This window comes from Sipha flava, unplaced genomic scaffold (assembly GCF_003268045.1).
Source record: "Sipha flava isolate LNK unplaced genomic scaffold, YSA_version1 167_pilon_pilon, whole genome shotgun sequence".
Taxonomy (NCBI): Eukaryota; Metazoa; Arthropoda; class Insecta; order Hemiptera; family Aphididae; genus Sipha; species Sipha flava.
Window position 1 is genome coordinate 604,589 of NW_020271856.1, and position 25,611 is coordinate 630,199.

A 25,611-nucleotide genomic window follows, 5' to 3' on the forward strand; every position below is an offset into this window, starting at 1 on the left:
ATACTATTATCAGTTATCAATATTAATTCATTGTTTAAAATTATCAAATAATGTAACTACATTATAGACTAAAGCAACTAATAAGACATTTTCAAATTAAATTGATTATTCCGCTTTTAAATACCATGGAAGAGTAAGTTTAATACCAAATTTGAAACTTAATGCGACGGTTGGTATTACTATTTCTTTAATATTTTCCATCCAATCAGTCAACACTGCATTTTTTACTTTTAACTTTTTGTGTTTTATGTTCATATTTAAGACGTCGCCGTCTAGATATTATGCGTTTTGTGGTCATTTTTTACTTTTCATTATTCTGTACTTAACTCGCTGATTTTTTTTTTCGTGAAGTGTTTTACAGTTAACGTTTAAGAATATAACTGATAATAATTCAGGTATTTTGGGAATCAAATGTATATTATAGTAGTTTACGATAAGTTGTAAAACATATTATATTTATTTTAGTTGGATAATTATTAGCTATTAATTTATCTTATTATTAATATGTTGATTTATTTAATAATAATATAAAATTTGCAAGTATTATAAATGTAGAAATTATTGCAGTTACTATGAGATTGGGTGATAGGAATCGAGATAGAAGCCGAAGTCCACTGAGGTCTAGAAAAAGTGGATGTAAAAAAGTATTTGTGTCTAATATACCATATGAATTTAAATGGAAGGAGTTAAAGGAATTATTCAAAAAAGAAGGTATTAATATTTTTCAATTAAATAGTATAGTTAGTTAATATTTACTATGATACTGTAGAATAAATATTTAATGATTTTTCAATTGTTTATTTCCTAATTTATGTTTGTTTACATGTATATTTTTTGGTTTTAGTTGGCGATGTGTCTTTTGTTGTTGTTTATACAGATGAAAAAGATAAATCCCGAGGTTGTGGTACTGTTGAATTTGACAGAGCTGAGTCTGCTCAAAAAGCAATTGACAAAATGCATCGTTTTGATATAAATGGAAGAAAATTAGTAGTTAAGGAGGTATATATATTTGTGTTGGATCAGTTTGATATTATTACTTTATAAATAATTTTTTTAATCTATTGCAGGATGACATTGATAGAGATAAGAGTGGACGTCCCATGTCAAACATCCCACGTGGTAATGTTGGTAGTGGAGGTGGCCCCCACACTGTTACAGGCAGTATTGGCGGTAGTGGTGGTGTTGGTGGTGGTGGTGGTGGTGTAAGTGGTGTGGACTTAAGAAACAATAGCAGAATGCCAGTAGCAGATGATTTTCAATGGGACAATACATATGGACTTTCTCCTCAATTTCTAGAATCACTTAATATTCGTGGTCCACTTATCAATCGAATTTTTGTTGCTAATGTAAACCTTAAAGCTAAATCTAAAAAAATTATGAATTAATGTTTACTATGTGAAATATTTTTTAGCTTGACTACAAAGTTGATGAAAAAAAACTAAAAGAAGTATTTAAACTAGCCGGTCGGGTATTAGAAGTTGAAATATTTTCAGACAAAGAAGGAAAAAGTAAAGGTTATGGTGTAGTTGAATATAACCATCCTGTAGAAGCTGTTCAAGCCATTTGTATCCTTTGATAAATTTCTACAAAACTTTCTTTTTTTTTTTTTTTTTGTTATATAATTGTATACATTTTTCTTAACATTAATCTAAAGCCATGTTTAACAATCAATTTTTATATGACCGTCCTATGTCTATACGTCTTGATCGAACCGATAAAGATCCTTTGGCTAGACTTCCAGAAGGTTTAAAATCAATTGGAATGGGCTTAGGTGCTGGTGGAACACCGTTGCATGATGTTGAAAGTATGTTGAGTATAGAATGTAATGATATATTTTTAAGTTCAAAAATCTAACTTTATTTTGAACTTGTAAAGAATAAACTCATTTATTTTCATTAGGAAATCTTCCTTCAAATAATACTTCACCCATTCAATCTCAGCCTCTTAGTACACCAGTTAACACATCTGCATTAGCTGTTTTAAGTGGCTTGAGTGCTGATCGGTTAGCTATTGAAACACAGAATCGACGATCTCGTAAGTTATTCATAATATATGAAAGTTATTGATTTTTATATATATTTTTTTTATCAAGTTGGTGGAGTTAATGGACTTGGAAATTTGAGTGCTAGTGATTTAGGCATTGGAACAGGAGGTCTAGGAGCTCCTTTTGGATCTGGTTTGAACACTGGAGGAGCTGGACCAATGAATAGTTCTTCAATGCATCAAAGTAATTTTTTTTTAATATAAATTATTTATTGTTTATGATGTCTAAACAATATGACTTAAAGTATAATTATTTTACAAATATTAATGTAAAATTTAACTAAATATAAAATTAAATGCTATGCATCTATTAAATTTTAATGTCATTAATATTTTATTTAGATATATTAATCATGTTTTATTAATTTATAATCATACAAATCTATGTTATTTAGATAAACCATTTTTAGGCTCACTAGGTGGTCGAGATTTTAATTCCTTATCAGCATCAATTGGAGTCCGAAACTCAAATAGTGGTGGTGGTTCTTTTGGTGCAGATTTTAGATCTGGATTGGGTAATTATCTTATTTTTTTATTTTTGTATATCGGTCAAATGTTTAAAATTAGTTTAAATGCTAGTAGTCATGAATTACCACTGTTATATTGAAGAATTAGAAAAGATTTATATTTAATCATTTAATACTTAAATAGGTACAATTTTAGAATTATAATATATTAAAATTAAATTAAAATTGTATAGAAATATATATATATATATATATATATTTAAATAATCATAAATTAATACTGCTTTGTATTAAATTAATTTTTTATTTCAAAAGTACTAGGGTATTTAGTTTGATTATTGCTAGATGTTATATTACTCAATATTTTTTATATATATTATAATGTGTAAATATACAATTTATCTGAGCCATCTACTATCCCAACAAAATTCTTGAGTTTGCCACTTATTAATTTATTATTTTTTAGGCGGAGGTGACATGGGCATGGGTCCAAAAAAATCTGACACGATAATGGTTAAAAATTTGCCACCCAATACAACATGGCAAAGCTTAAAGGATTACTTCCGTGATTGTGGAGATATCAAATTTTCTGAAGTTGGTAGCAAAGGTTTTGGAATTATCAGATTTGCCTCTGAATGGGATGCTGAAAGGGCAATAAGTATCCTTTTTATTTGAAATTTAAACAATTTAATATATGTTATTTAAATGATTTAGTATATATTAGGTACAAAGAGAAAATTGCATGAGGCCATCATATTATTTTTTTATATGTAATATTATTAATTAGTTAAATTTTTATTTTTATTCCCTCTTTTAAATTTTGTAGTCAAAATAGTTATTCAATTTATTCATATAAAAAATAATTATAGTTTATTCAGAATAAGAGTGCTCAGTCACTTGGACAAAAACTGGTTTTTACTGCACATGTCTTCCACCAGGAACATTGTAGTATGCGTTACGACACTGTTATACATAGTGAACTGTATTACCACACTCTTTTCGTAACGCCAAGCTACAGTTCTATTTTGAATAACAAGGTTTTTTTTTTTAATAATAATCTGTATACAAGGCAGTCACTGACTTTGATAAACAACGGCAGCGATCGAACAATGGCAACGAATCATAGAGCGTCTAGATATCGACAGGTGTCTGACCGTTATCGGCTTCTTGGTAGACGTGTGCAAGTTTGGGCATTCTTAATCTGCACAGACTATAGTAGTTAAAAAAACTTCTTTTTTGCAAAACTAAATCTAATAAGAAGATCACTTATGTCTGTTTCCGGTTATGCTGCATCATCTTACAGAATTTAATATACATAAATGATAATTAAAAATTATTATCCACCAGTCTTGTCTTATTGTTTCTATTCCCGGCCCGGTTAGTCATCCAGTGGACTGTGTTTCCATATTACTGCTTGTCTGGGGTTAGCTTAGTTGGTCTGGATGGCTATCCCTAGATTGACTTTTACTTCAGCTTCAGTTATCTTCTCATCATGTTCATTGCTATTCTATGTATCCTCAACCATATGATAGAATGGAAAAGACAGAATAAAATTATAGATGCAGTTGGATAATATTTGTACCTAGTGTTTAATTTAATTGTGATATATAGTTTTAATTTTCTTTAACTATAAAAATTTCAGCTTTGAAACATTTATCAAGATTTGATGGTCATATTATTGAAGTAATATATTTCTAACTCCATGTGTAAGTAATTATTATTATAATTTCAAAACTTATTTTAAATATTAATAAACTAAAAAAAATGGTGTGAAACATGATGTATGTAGGCTATGTTAATTCAATATTTATTGTAACATAATTTTCCTATAGCCAGATGTTGACATTTTAGGATAATAATTTTCCAATAGGCTTATGATTGTGTGTTTATCTTAGACATCAGTACTATTTTTAATAAAAACTTTCTTTGAGAAAAGACATTGTCATTTTATTCTTGGTCTATTTTTATATTTTTGATTTTATTGTGTTCAATTGTGATTCAATATTTTCTTATTCTGCTCTCATAATTTGAGATTAATTGAATTAGTTTATAACATTTTTGTCAATTTTTTTTTTTTTTTTTTTCATAGTTTGTATTCTTTAGCGGTGTGAGAATAAATGACAAGATCAGATTTAATCTGAATGAATTTAATGATCTTAATTTGTTTGTTATTTTTATCATTTGAATTAGTTTTCCTTAGCCTAATGATTTTAAACATAGAATCCTCTTTGTCATTGCATTTTATTTATTTTATATTTTACCTTTTATCTAATGTCTATGTAAACATTCGAAATGTGACTATTTTAACCTTTTGAAACATTTTATATACTTGGGTTATTTGGTGTCAAGTAGTAGGTATTAGAAATCTAAATTTATTTACATTTATTAAATTTTTATTTATAAATAAATAATAGTACTTGATTTTTCCTTTAAAATATATTCTTAAAGTTTGAAATTTGTACCTGTAAGTTTTGTATTGACTAATAGATTTATGTATAAAATAAAAATTTGTTTTGTAAATATACAACTCATTAAAAGTTTTTTTTATGTTCTTCATATTAAATTATATAAAATCTTAATTTAAAAAGCTAGTAAGGTAGCTGGTTATTTCTCTGGTTGTAAATACAAGTTCTTTTTTTAAACTAATATAAATTTGTTAGTATTGATGAACAATTGTTTTTGAAAAACAATTTGGAATTTAATATAGTGTGTATAAAATTAATTTATAATTTAAGTTAATAAATTTAAAATGGAAGCTACTATATTTGTTAAACTAATACATTTCTACAAGTTTTAAACTAAAACCTCAATAAATATAAATTGGCGACCTACCTCGTGATTATAATTGTTTTTTATTTTTTAAAAAAAATTGAGGTAAACTACTCTTAAATAATTTAAATACTCGTAAATAATTTAATACATCATTCCTTCTAAATGTTTTATTTTATTTTTTTTTTCGTGTTAGAAATTCTAATTAGCCTCTCTCCCATTTGGATATTTATAATTACTAATTTACTATCCAATCAAGTTATACGAAACACTTCGTGAATTATGCTTACCAAAAGTTTAATCACAAAAAAAAAAAAATCAATTGAATTTCCTAAAATTTTAAAATAGAATTTAACGATATCTAAAATATTGAAAGTGTAAAATTTTGAACAGTAAAAACAGAAGTTAGTATATTGGATAAAACAAATGAAAACATTAATAATTGTAAAAATATACTTTTATTTCAGTATATTTTAATACCTATTTATACATGTTATTTTAAACAGTTATATATCAAGTTCACTGTACGTATGTTTATTAATGAATTATTCGTTTAAAATTTATTTAATATAAATATATATTGCCACTGAATTTAGTGGTATTGATATTACATAAACATTTTTTTTATAATGATTTTACTTAAAAAAAAACAAATTATTTTTATGAAACCCTATAGGTTTATTATTCTTTAAACTCATGAAAATTATAAAAGTATAAAAAAAATTAGTTAAAAAAAAAAGGATTTAGTCCATTGTGGTTAAATCATTATTATTTCATATGTTTAAAAGAAATATTTTTAACTATAAATTTTAACAAATAACTTTTTGTCAGAAATATTTGGGTTTTTTCTCAATTGGTATTTATATACATTTATATGTACACTTATAATATTATTATTGATTTATTTAAAATATATATTTAAATTAAATTTAGAATCATAATGTATATCATAGCAATCAATGCAAAAAGAAATCATTAGTGTTTCTTTTATTTTATTAGATCCTTAATTTTGATTTCATCTACATTTTACAAATTAATATTCTAGATCAGTGGATATCAACATTTATCAGTGTGTTATACATTTTGAAAGTTGTCATGTAAATTACTTGACCAAAAAAATGTTTTCCTATTCAAAAATAAAACGTATACAGTTATTTTACCAGTTATTTATTATAGAGCTTTTTATTATTAAACTACATAATTATTAAAATATGAGCATTTATGCATGACAATTTAATTTAATATATATATATATTTATTATTTTATTATTATTAATAATGATAGTGAATTATGATAAATAATTAAATTAAATTATTAATGTAGTGAATTAATGATGAAATCAATGTCAAATAAACAATTAATATTGTTAATAATAATAATAATAATAATAATAATAATACAATGAAATTATATCTGTAAATGTCTTCATGTAATATCTATAAATTGTTCACATCACAAGATGATAACTGCTGTTCTATATAATGTATTACTTGCAACAATATTTTTTTTTACTCAATATTTAAATATTTTAAGTTTTAAGTTAATTTAATTAAAGTTGTACATTTTAGTTTAATATCACATATCATAAAATCTAAATTTATTTATGATGCAATGTGTATATTTTTGAATTTTCATAAAATATAATTTAAAATAATTAAAAACGGATATTAATTCGGATTAAAAATGTAAGTAGTTGTTTTATTACACCCTACATTACAAATTGTGAAATTGGGAATAATTGTTAATTATTTCTATTTATATCATTTTTTTTCTTTTATTATTGAATATATAATAAATCAATAATCTATGAAAATAAAGTACATTTTTTTAGTTTTGCATAAATATTATATCATAACATTATTTGAGACCTTATTGCAGATTTTTGAAAAAATATTTTGATTACATTCTATATTAAAGTATTTTCATTCTGTATATTAATTATAATTTAACTTTCTGTTTGTTCTTGATTCTAAATTATATGCTTTAGAATGTTGACATATTTTTTGTTTTGTATTTGGGGTATTTTAAAATACATTAATTTTTTAGTTATATGAAGAGTTTAGTTGTTCATTTTTGGTCATTTAAATAAAAACTAAATATCTAAATAAATAAAAAAAAGACAGTATTTTTGATTTCTTTAGAATTGTATTTACCATACTAATGAATAATAAATTTTCTTCTTTAATTATCCTTTTAGTATTCATTTAATATTCTATTATGAGGTAGAATCAGTATTCATTATTGACTGATATATATTATGTGTAAAATGCATTGTTATAATTATTGTTTAAGGAAAGAGTATGTTGTTAGAAAATTATTCAATTTTTCTTTATTGATAGACAAAATATTTTTGCCGAATTGTAGTTTTTAAAAATGTATAATGTTCCGATTATTGTGGTCGAATTTTAATGTTTTTTTTACTCGATCATTGAATTTAAATTTTTTAATAGAGTTCAAGTTTTTTTTTATGTTAGGCCTTCTTTCACTGTCTTTTAGTTGTTTATTAATAATTTGGAGTTTGAAACAAGTAAGTTAATATTTTTATATATATTTTTTTTTGTCTCATAGTTCATTTACTTGTATATGTATATAAATAAGTTTATTTTCAGAGCAATTTTATAGAAGACTTATTGACAACAATCAAAGCCGTTTTGACAACTGTCAGTTTGATGTTGTATTTTTTGTCTTGTGCTTACAACAGGCATAACATAAGTGTATGTTATGTAAAATGTTTGGACATTTTGTCCTACAAAAAAAACACATGCTTAAAAATGTCATCTGTATTTATCATTAGTGGTATGCATATGTTTTGTTTGGTTGTGTTTTTTGTCAATTCAGTCACGACCCATGAGCCTGCCATCAATTTAGTTCTTCAGGCTCAAGATTTTGTCTGCTTCATGTTTGAAATGCAATTTTACGTGCTCCTATTGCTGGTGAAATCATCACTTGAAATAATCACTCATAGGATATCCAACTTTTTTCATATAATCAAGGTAGAATTATATAATCAAAGATTATTGTTTAATATATGTTGTTAGTTACACATAGTTCGTTTGTTAAAAAATGTTCAATTCAATTAAGAAATCGGATGATACTAGAAAATAGTGTTGAAATTAATCGTAATTGATGAAAAATCAAATTATTAAAATTGGTTATATTCATTTATTTGGTGATTTAAATTGTATTGGTAATATGTTTTAATGGAATGAAATGGATAAAAAATCATGCTATATTTTCATAATTTTCTTCAAATGGTGAACAAGTTTCTTCGATTATTATGAAAAATATGGTTATCTAAGTCAGTGAATAATGTTTATTTTTTAATTGTCTAATTTCTCTATTGAATTTATTTTTTAATTTTATGTTTTATTTTTAAGTTTTTATAGTTTTGTCTTGTTGAATAATTTATATTTACTATTTTAAAGTATAACTTATATTTTTGTTGTGCAGTTTTAAGTATAATTGAACTAACCCTAAACTTATTTTGTACTTGTGTAACTCACAGGAAAATCAAATTAGTACAAAACTTCTTTTGCCGGATTACTTTGCAAATTGTTTAGAAGATACTAGATTACTACATATGGAGATATTTGACATTATGGTTAAAGTTAACAAAATATTTGGGCTAGATGCTCTTACCATAATCATTCAATCAAGAATTTTGTTTGCTATTAATTTGTATTCATGTATTACAAATTATGCAATAAAGGAACTCATAGAGAGTATAATAACATTTCAAAGAGTTGCATTACTATGCTATTGCAGTGAACTGATCAAGCGAAATGTTAGTTTGTTTTTATTTATATTTTTAAGCCATATAATAATTTAAGTTATGTATTTTTTAGGAAAATACTATTAAAAGCATGATTAATGAAATGGATATAAATTTACTACCAGGAGAAAATTATAAACAACAAGCAAGTGTATAATTTATATTGAATTGGAATACATTTTAAATGTACTTTTGTAATTTAATAGAGGCTTCTATTTAATCATCAAGTGGAAAAATTGAAGTTTGATTTGGATGCTTATGAAATGTTTTCTATTAATTTAGAAACACTTTTGTCTGTAAGTGATTTTGTAATAAAAAAAAATGTAAATATACTATAAATTACTTTATATGATTTGTTTTAGATTATAATTACTACTGCCAGTTATCTTCTCTTGTTTAGCCAGTTAAATTTAGACTTTCAGTGAAATTATTTAATTTTTAATTTTTCTTTTACTGATTGATATATTTAAACTATATATGATATACACATTGTAAAATAATTTTCTGTTTTACTTTTTCACCCAATTAAAGTACTTTAAAGTTATATTACCGTATTTCAATAATTTAAATACAATATTGATTTTTCAACTATTTATGAAAATTATCATAACATTAAAGAATTGTCGGACTTATTATGTAATTAAATAAAAATATTATTAAAAATATAACAAATTATGATTGAACAGTTAATAATTTTTGTTTGAGTTAAGTAATTATTTTTACTGAACTAGTAGTTTTATCTTCATCTAGTATGCTTAAGAAGCTATAACGATTAACAAATTTGTACAATGTATCATTGACACAAATAAGAGGATACAAGTTATCTTGCAATCCTCTTATTATCTGTTTTTATCTATCACATGTGCAATATAGGATTTGACATTTTCTATTTACAACATACTAATCAATTCATGTGATAAGGATTTTGAAAACTTATGAAATATTTGTGAAGCCCACAAGTCCACTTTAAATTTACTTTTTTTTTTTTTTTTTACTATTGTAATTAATAAGCCAGAGAAATAATTTTTATTTTGCCAATTTAATTAATTTTATTTTGTAAATTTTGAGAAATAGCAATCATAAAAGTTGAAATATCAAAAATTATGACAAATTCAAATAATTAAATACCGTTTCAGAGAAAATAAAGTTAGAAGTTTAGAATTTGAAGTTTTATTATATTTTTATAAAATAAATAATAACACTAATTATATGATAAATAGATAAGAATACATGAATATTAATTATCTATATATTAATTTTATAGTATTTCAATTATTTTTTTACACATTTTACTTTTTTCTTTCTTTTTTTTTACCCCATAAACAATATACACTATACAATAAAAACTATACAAGAGTATAACTACAAATTAATAATATAAATGAAGTTAATTTTTAAAATTGAATTTTTTAAAAATTATAGTAGTAATGAATAAATGTATACACTAAAATAATACCATAAGAAATTTTTTCGACACCTTCCATAATATAATTACAAAAATAAAAATTCCAACTATAAATATTAACTTAATTAACAAAACTTCTGTAGGAACCTTAACTTCTTTTACTAACTTATTATTCAACAAATATACCATTTTACTTTCTTTTAATAATCTAAGTTTTGTTTCGTCATCTAGCTTTTCTGCCAATTCATTCATTTCATTTCTCAATTGATTTTTTGCCTCCCTTACATTTACATCAAAATAAAATGCTTCAGATCCTTTTCCATCTGAGAAAGCCATCCTTTGTTTAGCCATCAATATTTGACCTCCAGATAAAATACCCATATACATATGATATATAAATGGTGTTAACAATACATGATTTTCTTTTTCTAGATTTATTAAATAGTTAGAATATTCAGCCATAGCTTTAGTTAATTCAGATGACCATTTATCTCCTAAATAGTGCCGTAAACTGCTTTCAAAATTTTGTGTACGGAACAATCCATTAATTTGTGCAAATTTATGTAAATTATTATTTTCTTCTTTCTTCATGGCTATTTCTAAATATTGAAAAACTACATAAAAACGACGTAGACCTTCTACCCATACTTTACTATCTGTCATACCTGAAATTAAAAATATTTATAATTAATAATTAATAAAATGTAATTGAGCAAAATAAATATAAATATTCAATATAAAGGTTAAATTAAGAGAGTTCAGTTCAATATTATAAAACTGTGTAATATTTTTTTTTTAATTATTCATAACATTCTTTATATAAACATCCTACAAAATAAATTATATACAATTTCTTATGAATTGTGAACAATTTAATGAACTTAATTAATATTGTCAGGAATGTTTTGTTTCCTATAGTAAAAAATACAGACAAAATAATGGTATTATACTCAAAAATCATTAAGATTAATAATTTCACAGTTAAGTTTCAACCAGTCTGGTAAAGAATATTTTTATTTTGTATTCAGAATACATATTCGAATAAATTGGATGAAAATGTATTCAGAATACGTATTTGGATACTTAAAAATGTATTCGAATACTTTTAAAATATTTTTTTTTTCGCCAATTTATGTTAATCTTGAAATAGTTTGGAAGTAATAGATTGATGGCAAATTTTACTATATAACGCATAAAGTAAATGAACAAATAAATACTAAATATTACATATTTTTTATCAATATTTAATATACCAAATATTCAAATATAGTTATTATTGAATAGTGAATACCAATTGTATTAAAAAATGCACGTTTTCATTTAAATTCCCCTTGATTTTAATATTTTTATTAATAAAATATTAAAATGCACCGCATATTATATTAAGTAAATACATACAGTATACTATAATTTCAATGTAATCTTTTATATACCTACATAATTTAAAAATAATCATATTAATTATTCATTTATATTTCCATTGAAATGACTGAAGAGAAAAACTAATGTTCATAATTTATATACTGTATAAAATCTACGATTTAAAATTTTAAAAATTGAAATATTGTCTCAAATTTGAAACAATTTTATAAGTTCAGATAAAAGTATTTTTATAGTGAATAAAAAATACAAAAAAAAGTATTCAAATATATTAAAAGACGGGTTTCAACACTTAATAAAAATTATTAGAAATAATAGCTTCAAGTTCAAATCAAAATTGGCAACACAATTAAATCTAAACTCATTTAGTAAATATGGGATTTCATTATAGAATTATGAATTGAGATTGATTTATTTTAGATGGAGAATTATAATTAAAATGTTATATGCTATTGTCTTGGTATAGTTAATGATATCGATAAGTTTTTTATATAAAAATATAAAGTTATAAAAGTATAATTCTTTTTATTAAATAGTTAAGTTAAAAAAAATATATATAATTGAAGGTAAACATTGACTGACACTATAAATGGTTTATAATTTTATTTATTTACTATAAATTGAAACAAGCTATGCCCAATATAATACATTATAATGATCGTATAAGTTAATAGGTATAATATTGATATAACGTGATACACAAATAGTAATCAAAATACGTATAACATCATTTAAAATATACATTAAAATAGATATAAAATTATTAAAATAGAACAAATCTATATTAAACCAGCTCACAAGACCCATTAGTCTAGTTACAGGGACATTATGAGCATTATTAATAGTAATGGTGAATAAATAATATAAGTATCGTAGATGTTGGATACCACATTTAAATGTAAGAAATGATTCTGAATCGCTTCAATAGCTCCAGCTGATCCAGACATAAATAGACCAAACAATAGAATTATAATCAATTACTGAGAAAACTAGTGAACAATAAAAATATTTTAGAGTCATTGGATTATTGAAATCAGAACAGGTTTTACTTAGAAAACTTTACATTGAAGATAATTCATGACATAATAAGAATATTTATATTTAATATAACTATATATTTAATAAGAATACTTTCAAACATTTTTGGGATGATTGAAATAATAGATAGGATGATAATTTATTATTAGACAAGTATCACCAACTTTAATAACTGAAGTAATATAACTAAGTTTTTATTAAACAAGAAGTATAGCAGTATCAATAACAATAATTTAATTAAAATTATGTATAGATAGTATTCACAAGGGGAAAAGTTTTCTTTTACATTTTTGCAGAACCAAATGCATTAAATAAAGTGAGGTAAATATAAACTACAAAATACCGCATATATTTTATAATTTAAAATATCATACTTCTAACTCTAATGAATTATGATAAAAAATTAATTAATAAGTAGATTAAAATTGTTACTCTTAATATAATTCATATAAACATATGTTTGATTATGATTAGGGCCCGGATTTCAGTGCAAAGTGCATATTTTTTTGGTTGATCATATTATATACCCATATCATCATACCCAATGCTCTCTAAGAACATAATTCGTTTCATATAACGAGGGTTTCAAAACTACAAATTTTATTTTGCACTTTTTGAGCATTTTTGGTATTATTGGGTCATTTTGTTGGTTTTTAATACATTTTTATTCAATGTACTATACAAATTTAGCCTATTCAAAATATAATCAAAAGACAAATTATTTTCTTGATATTTAAGTAGGTTTATCGGGTTTTTCTATACACATTGTCAATCTTTATTTTTCGATTCAGTTTTTATCTTATCTTAATTTATTATTGATTATGGAACGTCACCAGTATTCGGTCAAATAACAAATAATCCGCTATGGTTCGTATTACCTTGCATACGTTGCTCGTATTACGTGTGAATGTGATTTTAATGTATTAAATAGTGTGTTTAATAATGCCCAAAATAAAAAAAATATGCCTTTTTTTTAAGTTCGTTTTTGTGGTAAATGCATTTTTTAAGGACATTTTTGGCTATTTTTTAAAGCATATTTGTATGATTTTCAATGCATCTGAGCCCTAATTATGATACATTATATTTTTATTTTTTGATACTTGTTATATATTAAAAGAAGCTGCATTATTAAATATTTAAATATACAACAGATTTAACCAAATTATACTATATATAAGTAAGCTCTAGACAACTAACCTAGATAAGAAATAAAATATGACTTTTTATGGTAAAAAATTTAGCAGTAACATTCCAATAATTTTGTGTTAAATATTGACAAGTAAACATGTTAAGAAAAAATTATATTGACATCATAGATTCATTACTGTTTAATTTATTAATTTTAAGGAAGACTTTTTTTTTTTTTTTACATCTATTAATAGTAGAGAATGATATAGGCAACAATTTACAATAACATATTTATAACAGGCAATTCACAATAATATGGTTGTATTATTAAATTAAAGATGAAGTAACAGACATATAAAAATAGATTTAAAGTTAATATCCAGTGAAATGATTAATTGAATAAATTACCAATAGTCATTTTTGCATTAATTAATGAATCACTAATTCTGTGTTCTTTTCTAGTAGCTTTTCTCATTCGCTCAGTGAATTTGATTTCTTCGATAGGAGATAATTCATTTTTACTGTCATGATTTTCCACTTTAGTAGACATAACTAGTAATTATTAAATAACTAATAAAAAAAAAAAAGGAATATATTGGACAGTTAAAATAGAAGAACTTTAATTTAAATTGTAAACAATACAATTTGATATAATTAGTATTTTATTTATGTCTACTGGGTTATTAGTTAAACTGTTTAATTTACTTAATTGAATCATTAGTATTTAAAATAATTTATTAAAAAATAAGCAATATAATATATAGATAACTAATATTGATAAATATATTATCACTAATTGTATATTATCCTTAGATAATATATTATGAGTAGAGCCACAATTTTTTTTTACTACAGATGTTAGCGACGAGTCTCTTGATCATATGTTTAAGGTGCGCATGCGTATGATTCCTTGTATCTGAACTGTTTGGCCGCGCCTGTGCCAGCCGGATGGACGCCGACCAATCAAAATTCAATAACTGATTACTCATCTGATAAACATGCGAAAAGTGACTGCGCATGCACATATCGCGCATCTAATTAAAAAAACCGTCGTTTACATTAACAACTTTATTCCATTGATTAAATGGGAATAGCTCCATCCATAGTAAATGATCTAAGCAGGGCCGTTCCGAATATGAAAATCAAGGGAGGGTGAATAATATGAAAAATACCGACTACAATTTTTTTACTCAATGTATGTAGTATAATTAACTATATGTAGTCGTATTTTTACTTTTTAACATGTATATATGTTTCAGTGTCGCACCTTTTTAAAATTAACAATTTAATTATATGTATATAATATTTTATATTGTATAATAAGTAGTTACATACATTTTATTCGTGTATACACTGTATTACGAAACATGTTATATATGTTTTCCGTAAATAAAATTAGGTCCTTCTAGGCTATAATGAAATAAGTCCGACTGCCGACTGGTATTTTCGTTGGGGGGGGTGAGACGCCCCCCCCTAGACCCACCTTCGGGATGGCCCTGGATCTAAGGTATTATCCAAGATGTATTGATCAATATACCTTGATAACATGAGAAATGGAATGAAAACTTATAAGGAAATACACGGGCGCTTAAGACTGCCAAAAATATTGAAATGTTAGAAAGGCCGTGTTGAAAGAGCTATTCGTAAGAAATTCCCCATCTTCCGTTTTCTCAGACAACCTGGAAAACAACATTTCATACTTTAATGATTGTTGTATGGTCGGCTTGGCAAATATTAGAGCTGAATCTAGATCAAAATATCCAAGAACAAAATATCCAAATTTATTCGTTTTTCCGAAAATTAGTACATTACTTTTTAATACAACTATCTCAAATATCAAATTGTTTAATCATAAAAAAACCTAAATTTTCTGAAAATATTAGCTTAAATATTAAATTATAAAAATTAGCTCATAATATTAATTCAACCTATATACGCTGTATATTACTAAAAGTATAATAAATTACGTTAATCGTTATAATATCACAAAATACTAGGTAATTTTTTTTATTGTGAACCCGTTAATATCTCGGGAAGTGTTAGGAATTTTAAAATAATTTTTTTTTAAACTTTCTGGGTTTTACTATTTTACCCTGTGTTACAATTAACATAATGATAAACATAATATACTTAAATAAGCAGGGGCGTATCTTTGATATTTTGATAGGGGGAGCACATATAAATTGTATAATAATTCTTTGATGATATAATTAATGATATAATTAATAATATATACTCTTATTTTTAAACAAATTGGTAATAATATTGATAATGATAATAATAATGTTGATTAAATAATATCACACACTATTTGTGTCTCGAAACAAAAATAATTGTTTCATTAAGCCATCATATGCATTTAGCATTAATAGGGTGGACCACGAAGGGGTAAATTTATTACATTCAAAACAATTGTTTTTGTTTTCTTTCAAAATGATTCTATTTATAGATTGTATGGAGAAAATTTAAAGGTTGTTTTATTTTATAAAAATTTAGAAATTTCAAATTTGATTTAAAAAAATACAATAGGTATATTGTGTACATTGTTTCATAAAATTGCCTATGGAGCTAAGAAACCGGTTTCGTCATGTGTATGGAATCCGATTAAATTTTATTTGGTATTCATCAAACGTCGTCGTGCAACCATTGCAATGGTAGCCGTCGAGTTACGATTTAACTCGACCACGGTCAGCGGTAGGTACTGCGACAACCAGATGAGAATGGTTATCTCTATAAAGCTGCGTCCACACCTAATAAACGTTTAGGGAAACATTGTTTGTCAAACGTTTGCCGAACATTTGTCGAACGTTTATCGAACATTCGTCAAAGTTTGTAAAACATTTTATTAATGACTACAAACGTTTGTTTATAATTTGTTGTTCGCTATATGTTTGCCAACAGTCGTGACCATGTCAGATATAGAACAAGTCGTCTGAAATATCACATATAATTTAAAAATAAAATAGTGTACTGTTTAAATAGTCTGTTACGTATTGATACGTATTGTATAACATATTATTATATTACATTATTATCATATTATTATTTATCATATATATAATTGAAATAAATAATAATATAGATTGTACCTGATGTACACACATGCGAAGCATTATTAACTTTTATAATTATTCAATCAGAGATACATCAGCATACAAGTACAAACATACATTCAAAATGTTCGCTTAATGTGCGAACTTTTTGTTTGGATTATAGACAAACAAATTTATTTGGAAACACGTCTACATCAAACGTTCGAAAAACATTCGTCGTTAGTAAAAACATTTTCTAGATATTTTTGGTGTTCGACGAACGTTTGGCGAACGTTCGACAAACGTTTGTAAAATGTTTGCTAGGTGTGAACATAGATTTAGAGAATTATATACTCTATTCAATAATGTGCGCTCTCGATCATCGCGATGAACAACATAATTTCACAACCTCAGTGTCGCCATGGATGTGTTAGATAAAATATTGGTGGTCACGGAATAAACGAAAATGTGGCTAACTGTAGCATAGACCGGCCAGCGATAGTACGCCTGCAGCACAGAACATTGTAGCGAAAGCGTGATCAATATTAAACTTGTAGCACAGCGTACCCGTCGGGTGATTGGTAAAAAATACTTTTCGTGCGATCTATAACCGGGAAACTGAATGGGACAAAAATCCGGTCGCCGTTCTTGCCTTATAACACACATACAAGTCAGCCTAGACCTTTTATACAAATATATATGAAATATTTTAAAAATTTCTATTGACTCGAGCTTTGATGGGATTATGTTTTAAATTTTAAGTGTTTAGGTTACGTATTCGGCGATCATGTCCGTATCTAACTTCATACTGACCTTGATAATATTGATTATTTTGTTGACAATCCGATAAAGGCGTTCTGATAAGGGAAAATTTTTTTTCTTTGAGAAGTTTATATGCACTACACAATAATACATAAATGAATAATTTAATTTCAAAATGAAAAAAAAACACCTTTATTTTTAAATGTTCCATCCATTTTTACTTGCATTCATAAGAATATTACACTAGTTAAGTGTTATAATGTATGTTTTTGAGATGGAGGCATGTTTTTTGGGCATTTAAAAATAATTACCACCAATATTGGGTACAAGAAAAGGAAAATGTAAGTGCAATACAAGAGTATCTCTAACTTTCAACATTAATAGTTTAGAGGTAAGAGTGTTTAACTTATTATTAAATGTATCTTTTTTTGATTATATTTAAAAGTATAGATTTGGGTATGATAGAAGTTTATTAAATTCAATTATTCGAATAACAGTCTTAAATTAATAGTTAAATTTAGAAAATCTTTCAAAATTATTAAAATACTTATATTGAGACTTATACATTAAAACTAATTTTACAAACAACTAAATATGACTGAACATTTGATTTAGTTCTTGTATTAAATTATTTTTTATTTTTTGACTGTTAAAATTATTACCTACTATAATTATTTGTTTTAGATATTTTTATTAACATACAATGAACATCATGCGAAAATTGCGTGGTAGTAATACTACCACATCCACAAGTGGTGAAAGTGCTCGTCCTTTTGAAGTTGATTCTAGTCAACATACTGCTCTTGGTTTGATGCATTTAAAAAAACTGTTTACAGACTATATTCATACATCACACATGCTTAATGACAAAGAACGTAGTACAAAACTGTACACAATGATTCCTTTATTTTGCAAAGTAATCATTTTAATGATCTAATAAAAGTAAATGTTAATAAAATACTTATATTATTTTATTAGGTTTTTGGTAGAAGTCCTTGTGCAGAGATTATTGAAAAATTTTGTGATATCAATAGTTGGTGCTCTGAAATGTCAGCTCTCATGGTTGCAGAAATTCGACTTCGGGCATCTAATCAATCAACAGAAACTGCTAGTAAAGCTATTGCTTGTTTTTTAGAAATAGAAAACTGCGAGGAATCTAGTAATGGATGGATGCTTTTATCAACATTAAATTTGTTAGCTGCAACTAACCAACCATCTCTTATAAAAGTATGTTATTTTTTTAATAGATTATTTTTTATTCTTAAATTCACTATTTTTAGATAATGGTATCAGCATCTCTTCCATCAACATTAGTTAAATGTTTATATCTTTTTTTCGATTTACCTCCTTTGGAGAATGAAGATGAAAAGACTGATCAAAGTGATTTTACACCAAAGGAACGTCGCATTTTATTACAAAAAATATTTGTGCAAATATTAGTTAGATTGTGCAGTAATCATCTTCCAGCTGAAGAATTAGTTGTCAAAGATGATTTATCTTTATTATTTTCTGCTATTACAAGTTCTTGTCCATCTTATAATTCTGTCTGGAGAAAATCTTCTGCTGAAGTTTTAATAACAATTTCTCAACACGGGCTTACACCAAAAGTTATACAATATATTCATGGTATGTATGCTTGTAAATATATTTAAATTTTTATTGAATTGAATCTAAAATTTCACCCTTAGCCCAAATATCAACAGTATATCTTATAATTGAGGAAAAAAATATATAAATAAAATGTATAAAAAAATCTTTTTTTTAAAATTAATTTTATCCCTCCTACTAAAAAAGTTTCTGGGCGCCCATGCTTATACCTCCATTGTAATTAATTAAATTATGTACTCTTTACATAAAGACCTAATAACTGCTAGTATACATCTATAGAACTATTTAGAAATCATGTCTTCCTGGTACAGCAAGTGGAAAATAAAAATAAAACCATGAAAAATTTACTCATCTAACTTTTACTTTATAATGTTGAACCATCTATAAGTTTAAATAATTTAAATATTCTTAAGTCCTCCAGCATTCATAATATGAACTTGTTTCTGGATCAATACATAACTTGGGACAAATACAAAGAAAGAAAAAAGTATCATTGGTAAATATAGGATTCAATTAGAAGGTGTAGTAATAAAAATTAAATACATCAAAATACAAACTAAACTAACAAAATACAACCTCTGAATAATCACAAATATTCCATTCTGTATTTTTCATCATATTCTTCTTACAAATTTTAAATGAATGTAACAATATCAACTACAGTAGATTCTCCTTATGTTGAATCTCAAGGGGAATAGAAAAAAGTTCGAAATATCGAAGACTTCGGAATATCGAATTTTATTAAAATTTTCTAGTTTAATGATATGTTTTTATCTCGACACAGAGTTAACCATTTTAGCAAACGTTTATCAATATCCAAATAAGAAGTCATCCTCATTTTTTTTATATTTCCACAATTGAACTTCATTATTTTCTCTTTCTGTTTAATAATTGACGATAATGTATTTGGAGGAATATTGAATTTATAGGCGATTTTACAATTTTTATGGTCACCTTTTTCAACTAACTGTATTAAACTAACTTTGTTCGAAAGTGAAAGAACATTTAATTTACGCTTATTTTCTATTTTACTATAAACGAACAAACGAACTATGAAAGACTACAAACGTGACTACCAACGCGCTAAATCACAATCGCTATACTGCAAAATGTATGCAATGTACTGCACTAATGTATTGCACAGTTCCTATTTTAACCGTGATAAAAATATTATTTATGAACTCGAGATAACGAAAAACAATTAATTTTTTATCGAGTTATCGAGAGCAAAACACTATTAAGTGTAATAGTAGTTTCAAGGGAAATTTAAAGTAGTTCGAGATAATGAAAAATTCGAGATAGCGACGTTCGTCATATTAAGAATCTATTGTATAAAAGAAACTACTAAAATCCTTTATAAACAATTTCATTCACAACTGACAAATTACTCAAATCCACTAATATTATTAATCTCTAGTTCCCTATATCAGCATTTCCCAAACTTTTTCTCTGTTAGAACCCTTAGAGATAATAAAAATGATCGCGGTCCCCTTAATACGTATAAATATTAAAAACAATAGTAATTATTAATACTAATTTGATTGCTTTATTTTTTGAACTAAATACATATATGTTTATGATAAATAAAAAACCAACGTGATTTATATATTTATTTATTCACATGACATACATAACACAGTACCGCATAACAACAACATTAACGAGAGTATAGATAAAATGACAAATTAAAATAAAATAAAATAAAATAAGATAAAATAGAATAACCTAACCAACGCAATCAGTCTGTTTCTAATATTAATTGCTTTTCAATGATAACTATTTTTTTAATGCATTAACTATCAATAGTAATTCCCATGTAAAGTGAATATTACATCAGTATTTTCGTTTATATAGATGGGTACTTAGTGTATTTTTAATTTACGTTCGGATCCCTAGGGGTCCGCGGAGTACAGTTTGGGAAATGCTGTCCTATACCAATTCTGGTAATCATCCTTGTAGTTTAAATGGTGTTAAGATCTTAATTAACCAAGTATGAAAATTAGAATAGCGAAGAAAAAAAATCAAATTTAACCTAATAAATGTATGAAGTGTAATTATTAAATAGCTGGTTTTATTCACATGCATCAATATTATCAAATATATTCTGCATATATAATTATTGTGATAATTATAGATTTTATACTCTATTAGTAAAAGTAAAAATAAAATTTTAACGGATGTTAATATAATAGAAAATACTATTATTTAATATTATTAATTTATTATAACTAATTTTTGATAGGTAAAAATTGTATTGAATTGTGCATTGAAAATATGCGACAAAGTGCAGATTTAAGCCCATTAGAAGTAGTGGATATGTTTGTTACTGTTTCTTATTTTTTAAAAGATTCATCTGATGTATCACAGATATTACTTGATGATTTCAATACTACTCAAGGATATACATTTCTCTCTGACTTTCTTTTGAGGTAAAATGAATAAATGCATTAATTGATTTACTAACTTATTTTAATGGAAGTAAAATATATTATGTACTATTACAATCAATTAATTTTCAGTCTAGAAAATGATGAATCTAGTGAAGCCCTTGAAGCAATGAGGAATCTTGTTTTGATAATTGCATCTCTTTCAATGAGTGGTTATATTGAGTTAAAACCCAATCCAGATCAGGCAAATTCTTTGTTTCAAGTCTTAGGATTCACTATTCCTCAACCCACTGGCCGTGGTTAGTATAAGGCATATTTTTTTAGAGTTTTATAATATTATTATATATTTTGATAAATAAATAATTTATTTTAGGTCAAAGTGTACGAAACATATGTGCATTCAATGTCCTCCAAACTACATTTATTCGTTCCGATTCTAGTGCATTATGCTGTACAATTCTTGATGCAATATCAAATGTTTATCACTCTGATAATGCTAATTATTTTATACTAGAGCCACAGAATACATTGCCACAGTTTGCTGAAACTATTCATTTAAAAAATCAACAGATTCAAGAAAAATTTTTCAAACTCTTAGAGTTCATTGTTTTTCAACTTAACTTTGTGCCAGTAAAAGAACTAGTGTCAATTTCTCAGTTATTAAAAACTTATAGTTCTACTGAATGTATTAAAATTTGCTTGCAAACATTACTAGATATATTAAAATATAATAATACATTCAAAGATGTATTTAGAGACGTTGGCATACTTGAAGGATTGTCAAATAATTTAAGGAACTATACTCAAGACTATCTCTCTGATTGTGAATCAAAAGGTAAGTTTTAAAATTATTTGAATTTGTAAATCCTTTGGAAAAGGTTTTTCATCAGTAAATAAGAATAATAATTCCAATGGTTCAAAATAAATATTATATTCATAAAAAATAACCATATAAAAATATTTAATATTTATTTAGAAATTTGAATCAATTTTATTTTCAAATCTATATATTCACAGTTTACTTATAAGATACTTTAGTAAGATTGTCAGTCTTTTGGACCTTATATTTTATAGGATATTATTTATTAGTTCCTTTATTATACTACTAAAGGTAAATATTTAATAATTGTTTTTATTTACATTTTACATGGCTTTTAAACATTTTAAAATTTATATTTAGGAAAATTAGCTAGCTTGTAAAATTATAATTTTTGTAGTTTTAAAATCATTAACAAATAAACTATCAAAATTTAATTTATTTATTTAATATTCTTAAATTAGTTGCAATCAAACTGTAAAAAATTTGAGACACCAAGTTTGAAATTTGGTAATTTTGAATTAGGAGATAAATCATATACTATATTATTATTGTTTATTTATTACTATACTATTTTTTATTGAATTATTATTTAATTTAAGATGAAAAACATGATGGTGACTTAAAACGTGTCATAAATTTAACTGCTGAATGCCTAGTTAATCTTATGATGTCTTCACCAAAAAATTGTAAAGTTTTTAAAGAATGTGGAGGTGCTCAAGTATTGTATATTATACTTGAATATCCATCAACTCGTCAGTATGCTACAGGTGATTATTTTTTTGTATTTAAAAAAATATTTGAATTAAATTATTAATATTGAAATGTTTGATTGTACTTTTCAGCTATATTACGAGAAATGATATTGAGTACTGGTGGTGAAGATGAAATGTCTACTCTTTTAGGCATTCTTCATACAACTGATCATACTTGTATACCATTAAAGTCTAGTATTCTGAAATTATTTTTGAGTTGTATGAAAGAGAGCCATCGTACTAGAACTATGTTTCGTAAAGTTGATGGATTTGTCTATGTTGTAAGCGCATTAGTATCTATGGAAGGTTGGTTTTCAGATGAAAAACTAGTAGACCAAGAAGCTTTGAGATTTGCCTATACAATTTTTAATACAATTACTATTGCTATGCGCTTTGAACCAGCAAATGCTAAGTATTTTCACCAAGAAGTAAGTAAATCCAATTAACTAGTATTAAATTATTTTATAAAAATATATTTTTTTAGATTTGTTTGACAAGTTTATGTGACACATTACGATTATTGGGTTGTTTTTCAAATGAAAATCAATTAGATGACTATATTGATATAATGACTACATCATTAGAGGAAAATGTTTTCCACACCATATTCACTAACAACATCAATAATCCTATGTAAGTTTGGATTATATTATATAATGGATTAAATTAATTAAAAAGGGCGAAACTCCTTGGTCGTATAAGGCTTCATGTTTAAGTGAGATACAGGGATAAATATACAGATGAATGGTATTGCTGTAAGAATTTTTGATAGTAAAAGTTTTGCAGATTTTTGTGATTTTTATCTTTTCGTCAAAATGTAATTCTTAAATGCATATATTATTTTTTTAAAATTAAGCTCAACCATTTTTCATTAATTTGTATTAATATATATGAAAAAAATGATATTACATTTTTAATTCTTTTACTCAAACCAAAACAATAATATAGCAAAAACTAAGAAAACATGACATTTTCAATTATCTATAAATATCTTGCAAATATTTTTTGAAAATTATACCATTTATAATGAATGGTAAAATTAGGGCTCAGATGTTAATGAAAATGCATATTTTTTGTATTTTATTTTTTATTTTGCATATAATATATCTGCTTAATTATAAAATATTAAATGTTTTGTTTTTTTTTTTTAGTTAAATACAATAAGTTAGACAGATATATGTTAAACTATGATAAATTAGTAAGAAATTATAACAATAAATAGATATTAGATAAATTTAAACTTAAAATTACAATAACATAACAACTTTTAAGCTGTGACAAAACTATCCTAAATTTAAAGGTAACTGGGCCAGAAACTTTGTTGATTATTAGAATGGTATTTCTAGATTATTTAACCAATTAATTGCCTCTGTTTTAGCTTTATATAATTTTACTATTCTTCCTTCAAATTTAGTAATTGGACATTCTTTCAAATATGCTTGATAGTTTGTTCAATTCCACAAGAGCAAAGAGGAGAATGTTCCATTCCTCATTTATCTAGTAAAATTTTACTTCTGCCTTGCTCAGTTCTTATTCTATTTAAGGTTGACCATAACTTCCATGGAAGACCAGAACCCAGAGTTCTTGTTTTTGAGTTTTCGATCAAGGTAAATCCTCGCACACCTGAGTCTTCCATTGTGTTTTCCATGTTATCGATAGAGTTTCTAATGAAAATGTGAGGTCCGATATTGGATGTTTCTACTTAAGCCTTTTACGAGGGTGTGTAATAATATCTTCATTTAATGGTAGTTAAGGGTTTCTTTTAATCTTGCCTACTATGCGTTCTGTATGCATCAATCTGCACAGGTCAGGTGGAGCTATATTTGCCAACATCAGTAATTATTGTACTTCAGTCGTTCTTATTGTGCTTGTTATAATTTGCTTCGTTTGATTTAACTCCGTATCCACCTTTTTGCTATGTCAACTTTTGAACCAAACTGGAGCATAGTACTCAGCTACACTGTATACCAGGGTTAATGCTGATATATGTAGAACAGTTGCATCGCTTCCCCATGTCGACCCAGCTAGTTTTGAAATAATATTATTCCTCATCTTTAGTTTATTTTTCAACCTTTCTTGATGTTTTTTAAATGTCAAGACTCTATCGATTTTTATTCAGATAAATTATTGACCCGTAAAATTATGTTTGTCCCAAATATTTATAGATTCAAATTTAAGCAAACTAAAAAAATATTGTATTACAGTGTAACACTCATATACTAAATTAGTATGTAATAACAAAAAAAT

The 25,611-nt window shown here is 25.1% G+C and overlaps 4 protein-coding genes across 9 annotated transcripts in view; 3 read left to right on the forward strand and 1 right to left on the reverse strand.

Annotated features, from left to right (window-relative positions):
• Positions 1-236: 236 nt before the first annotated feature.
• Positions 237-4,447, forward strand: LOC112679745 (myelin expression factor 2). 2 transcript variants are annotated; one of them, XM_025549655.1, is made up of 11 exons: positions 237-395; positions 568-711; positions 845-999; positions 1,068-1,346; positions 1,412-1,565; positions 1,655-1,804; positions 1,900-2,034; positions 2,093-2,227; positions 2,454-2,558; positions 2,977-3,168; positions 4,153-4,447. In XM_025549655.1, exons 2-11 carry the CDS (start codon positions 573-575, stop codon positions 4,206-4,208), a joined length of 1,500 nt encoding a protein of 499 aa, XP_025405440.1. In that variant the 5' UTR covers positions 237-395; positions 568-572; the 3' UTR covers positions 4,209-4,447. The 2 variants fall into 2 exon arrangements, with proteins under 2 accessions (XP_025405440.1, XP_025405439.1); XM_025549654.1 differs by having other exon boundaries at positions 238-395; positions 2,439-2,558.
• Positions 4,196-9,665, forward strand: LOC112679746. 3 transcript variants are annotated; one of them, XM_025549658.1, is made up of 6 exons: positions 4,196-4,216; positions 7,890-8,273; positions 8,786-9,064; positions 9,126-9,197; positions 9,259-9,348; positions 9,415-9,662. In XM_025549658.1, the coding sequence occupies exons 2-6, from the start codon at positions 7,950-7,952 to the stop codon at positions 9,475-9,477; spliced, it is 828 nt and encodes a 275-aa protein (XP_025405443.1). In that variant the 5' UTR covers positions 4,196-4,216; positions 7,890-7,949; the 3' UTR covers positions 9,478-9,662. The 3 variants fall into 3 exon arrangements, with proteins under 3 accessions (XP_025405443.1, XP_025405442.1, XP_025405441.1); XM_025549657.1 differs by lacking the exon at positions 4,196-4,216 and adding an exon at positions 6,946-6,965; XM_025549656.1 differs by lacking the exon at positions 4,196-4,216 and adding an exon at positions 7,691-7,807 and having other exon boundaries at positions 9,415-9,665.
• An 804-nt stretch (positions 9,666-10,469) lies between these two features.
• LOC112679748 (heme oxygenase) lies at positions 10,470-14,553 on the reverse strand. The gene is made up of 2 exons (XM_025549659.1): positions 14,412-14,553; positions 10,470-11,122 (listed from the first exon to the last, which is right to left on the reverse strand). Exons 1-2 carry the CDS (start codon positions 14,551-14,553, stop codon positions 10,497-10,499), a joined length of 768 nt encoding a protein of 255 aa, XP_025405444.1. The 3' UTR covers positions 10,470-10,496.
• Positions 14,554-17,913: 3,360 nt separating this feature from the next.
• Positions 17,914-25,611, forward strand: part of LOC112679761 (WD repeat and FYVE domain-containing protein 3) — a 29,589-nt gene continuing 21,891 nt past the window's right edge. Inside the window, exons 1-10 of one of the 3 annotated variants that reach the window (XM_025549674.1) lie at positions 17,914-18,188; positions 18,482-18,713; positions 18,776-19,024; positions 19,078-19,423; positions 21,648-21,834; positions 21,925-22,091; positions 22,166-22,627; positions 23,212-23,379; positions 23,455-23,792; positions 23,849-23,997. In XM_025549674.1, coding sequence (XP_025405459.1) covers positions 18,501-18,713; positions 18,776-19,024; positions 19,078-19,423; positions 21,648-21,834; positions 21,925-22,091; positions 22,166-22,627; positions 23,212-23,379; positions 23,455-23,792; positions 23,849-23,997 — 2,279 coding nt within the window. In that variant the 5' untranslated portion in view covers positions 17,914-18,188; positions 18,482-18,500. Of the gene's footprint in view, positions 18,189-18,481; positions 18,714-18,775; positions 19,025-19,077; positions 19,424-21,258; positions 21,349-21,647; positions 21,835-21,924; positions 22,092-22,165; positions 22,628-23,211; positions 23,380-23,454; positions 23,793-23,848; positions 23,998-25,611 lie in introns of those variants that run through there. The other 2 variants (XM_025549672.1, XM_025549675.1) reach the window with 2 other exon arrangements.

Excerpts from the sequence above, each read along its gene's own strand:
- LOC112679745 (XM_025549654.1), top strand. The coding sequence starts at position 573 with ATGAGATTGGGTGATAGGAATCGAGATAGAAGCCGAAGTCCACTGAGG. Across the intron at positions 2,035-2,092 it reads AACACAGAATCGACGATCTC|TTGGTGGAGTTAATGGACTT; the intron begins GTAAGTTATTCA and ends TTTTTTATCAAG. Across the intron at positions 3,169-4,152 it reads GGATGCTGAAAGGGCAATAA|CTTTGAAACATTTATCAAGA; the intron begins GTATCCTTTTTA and ends TAAAAATTTCAG.
- LOC112679746 (XM_025549656.1), top strand. The coding sequence starts at position 7,748 with ATGTTAGGCCTTCTTTCACTGTCTTTTAGTTGTTTATTAATAATTTGG. Across the intron at positions 8,274-8,785 it reads ACTTTTTTCATATAATCAAG|GAAAATCAAATTAGTACAAA; the intron begins GTAGAATTATAT and ends TGTAACTCACAG. Across the intron at positions 9,198-9,258 it reads GAGAAAATTATAAACAACAA|AGGCTTCTATTTAATCATCA; the intron begins GCAAGTGTATAA and ends GTAATTTAATAG.
- LOC112679748 (XM_025549659.1), bottom strand. The coding sequence starts at position 14,553 with ATGTCTACTAAAGTGGAAAATCATGACAGTAAAAATGAATTATCTCCT. Across the intron at positions 11,123-14,411 it reads TAATGCAAAAATGACTATTG|GTATGACAGATAGTAAAGTA; the intron begins GTAATTTATTCA and ends TTTTAATTTCAG.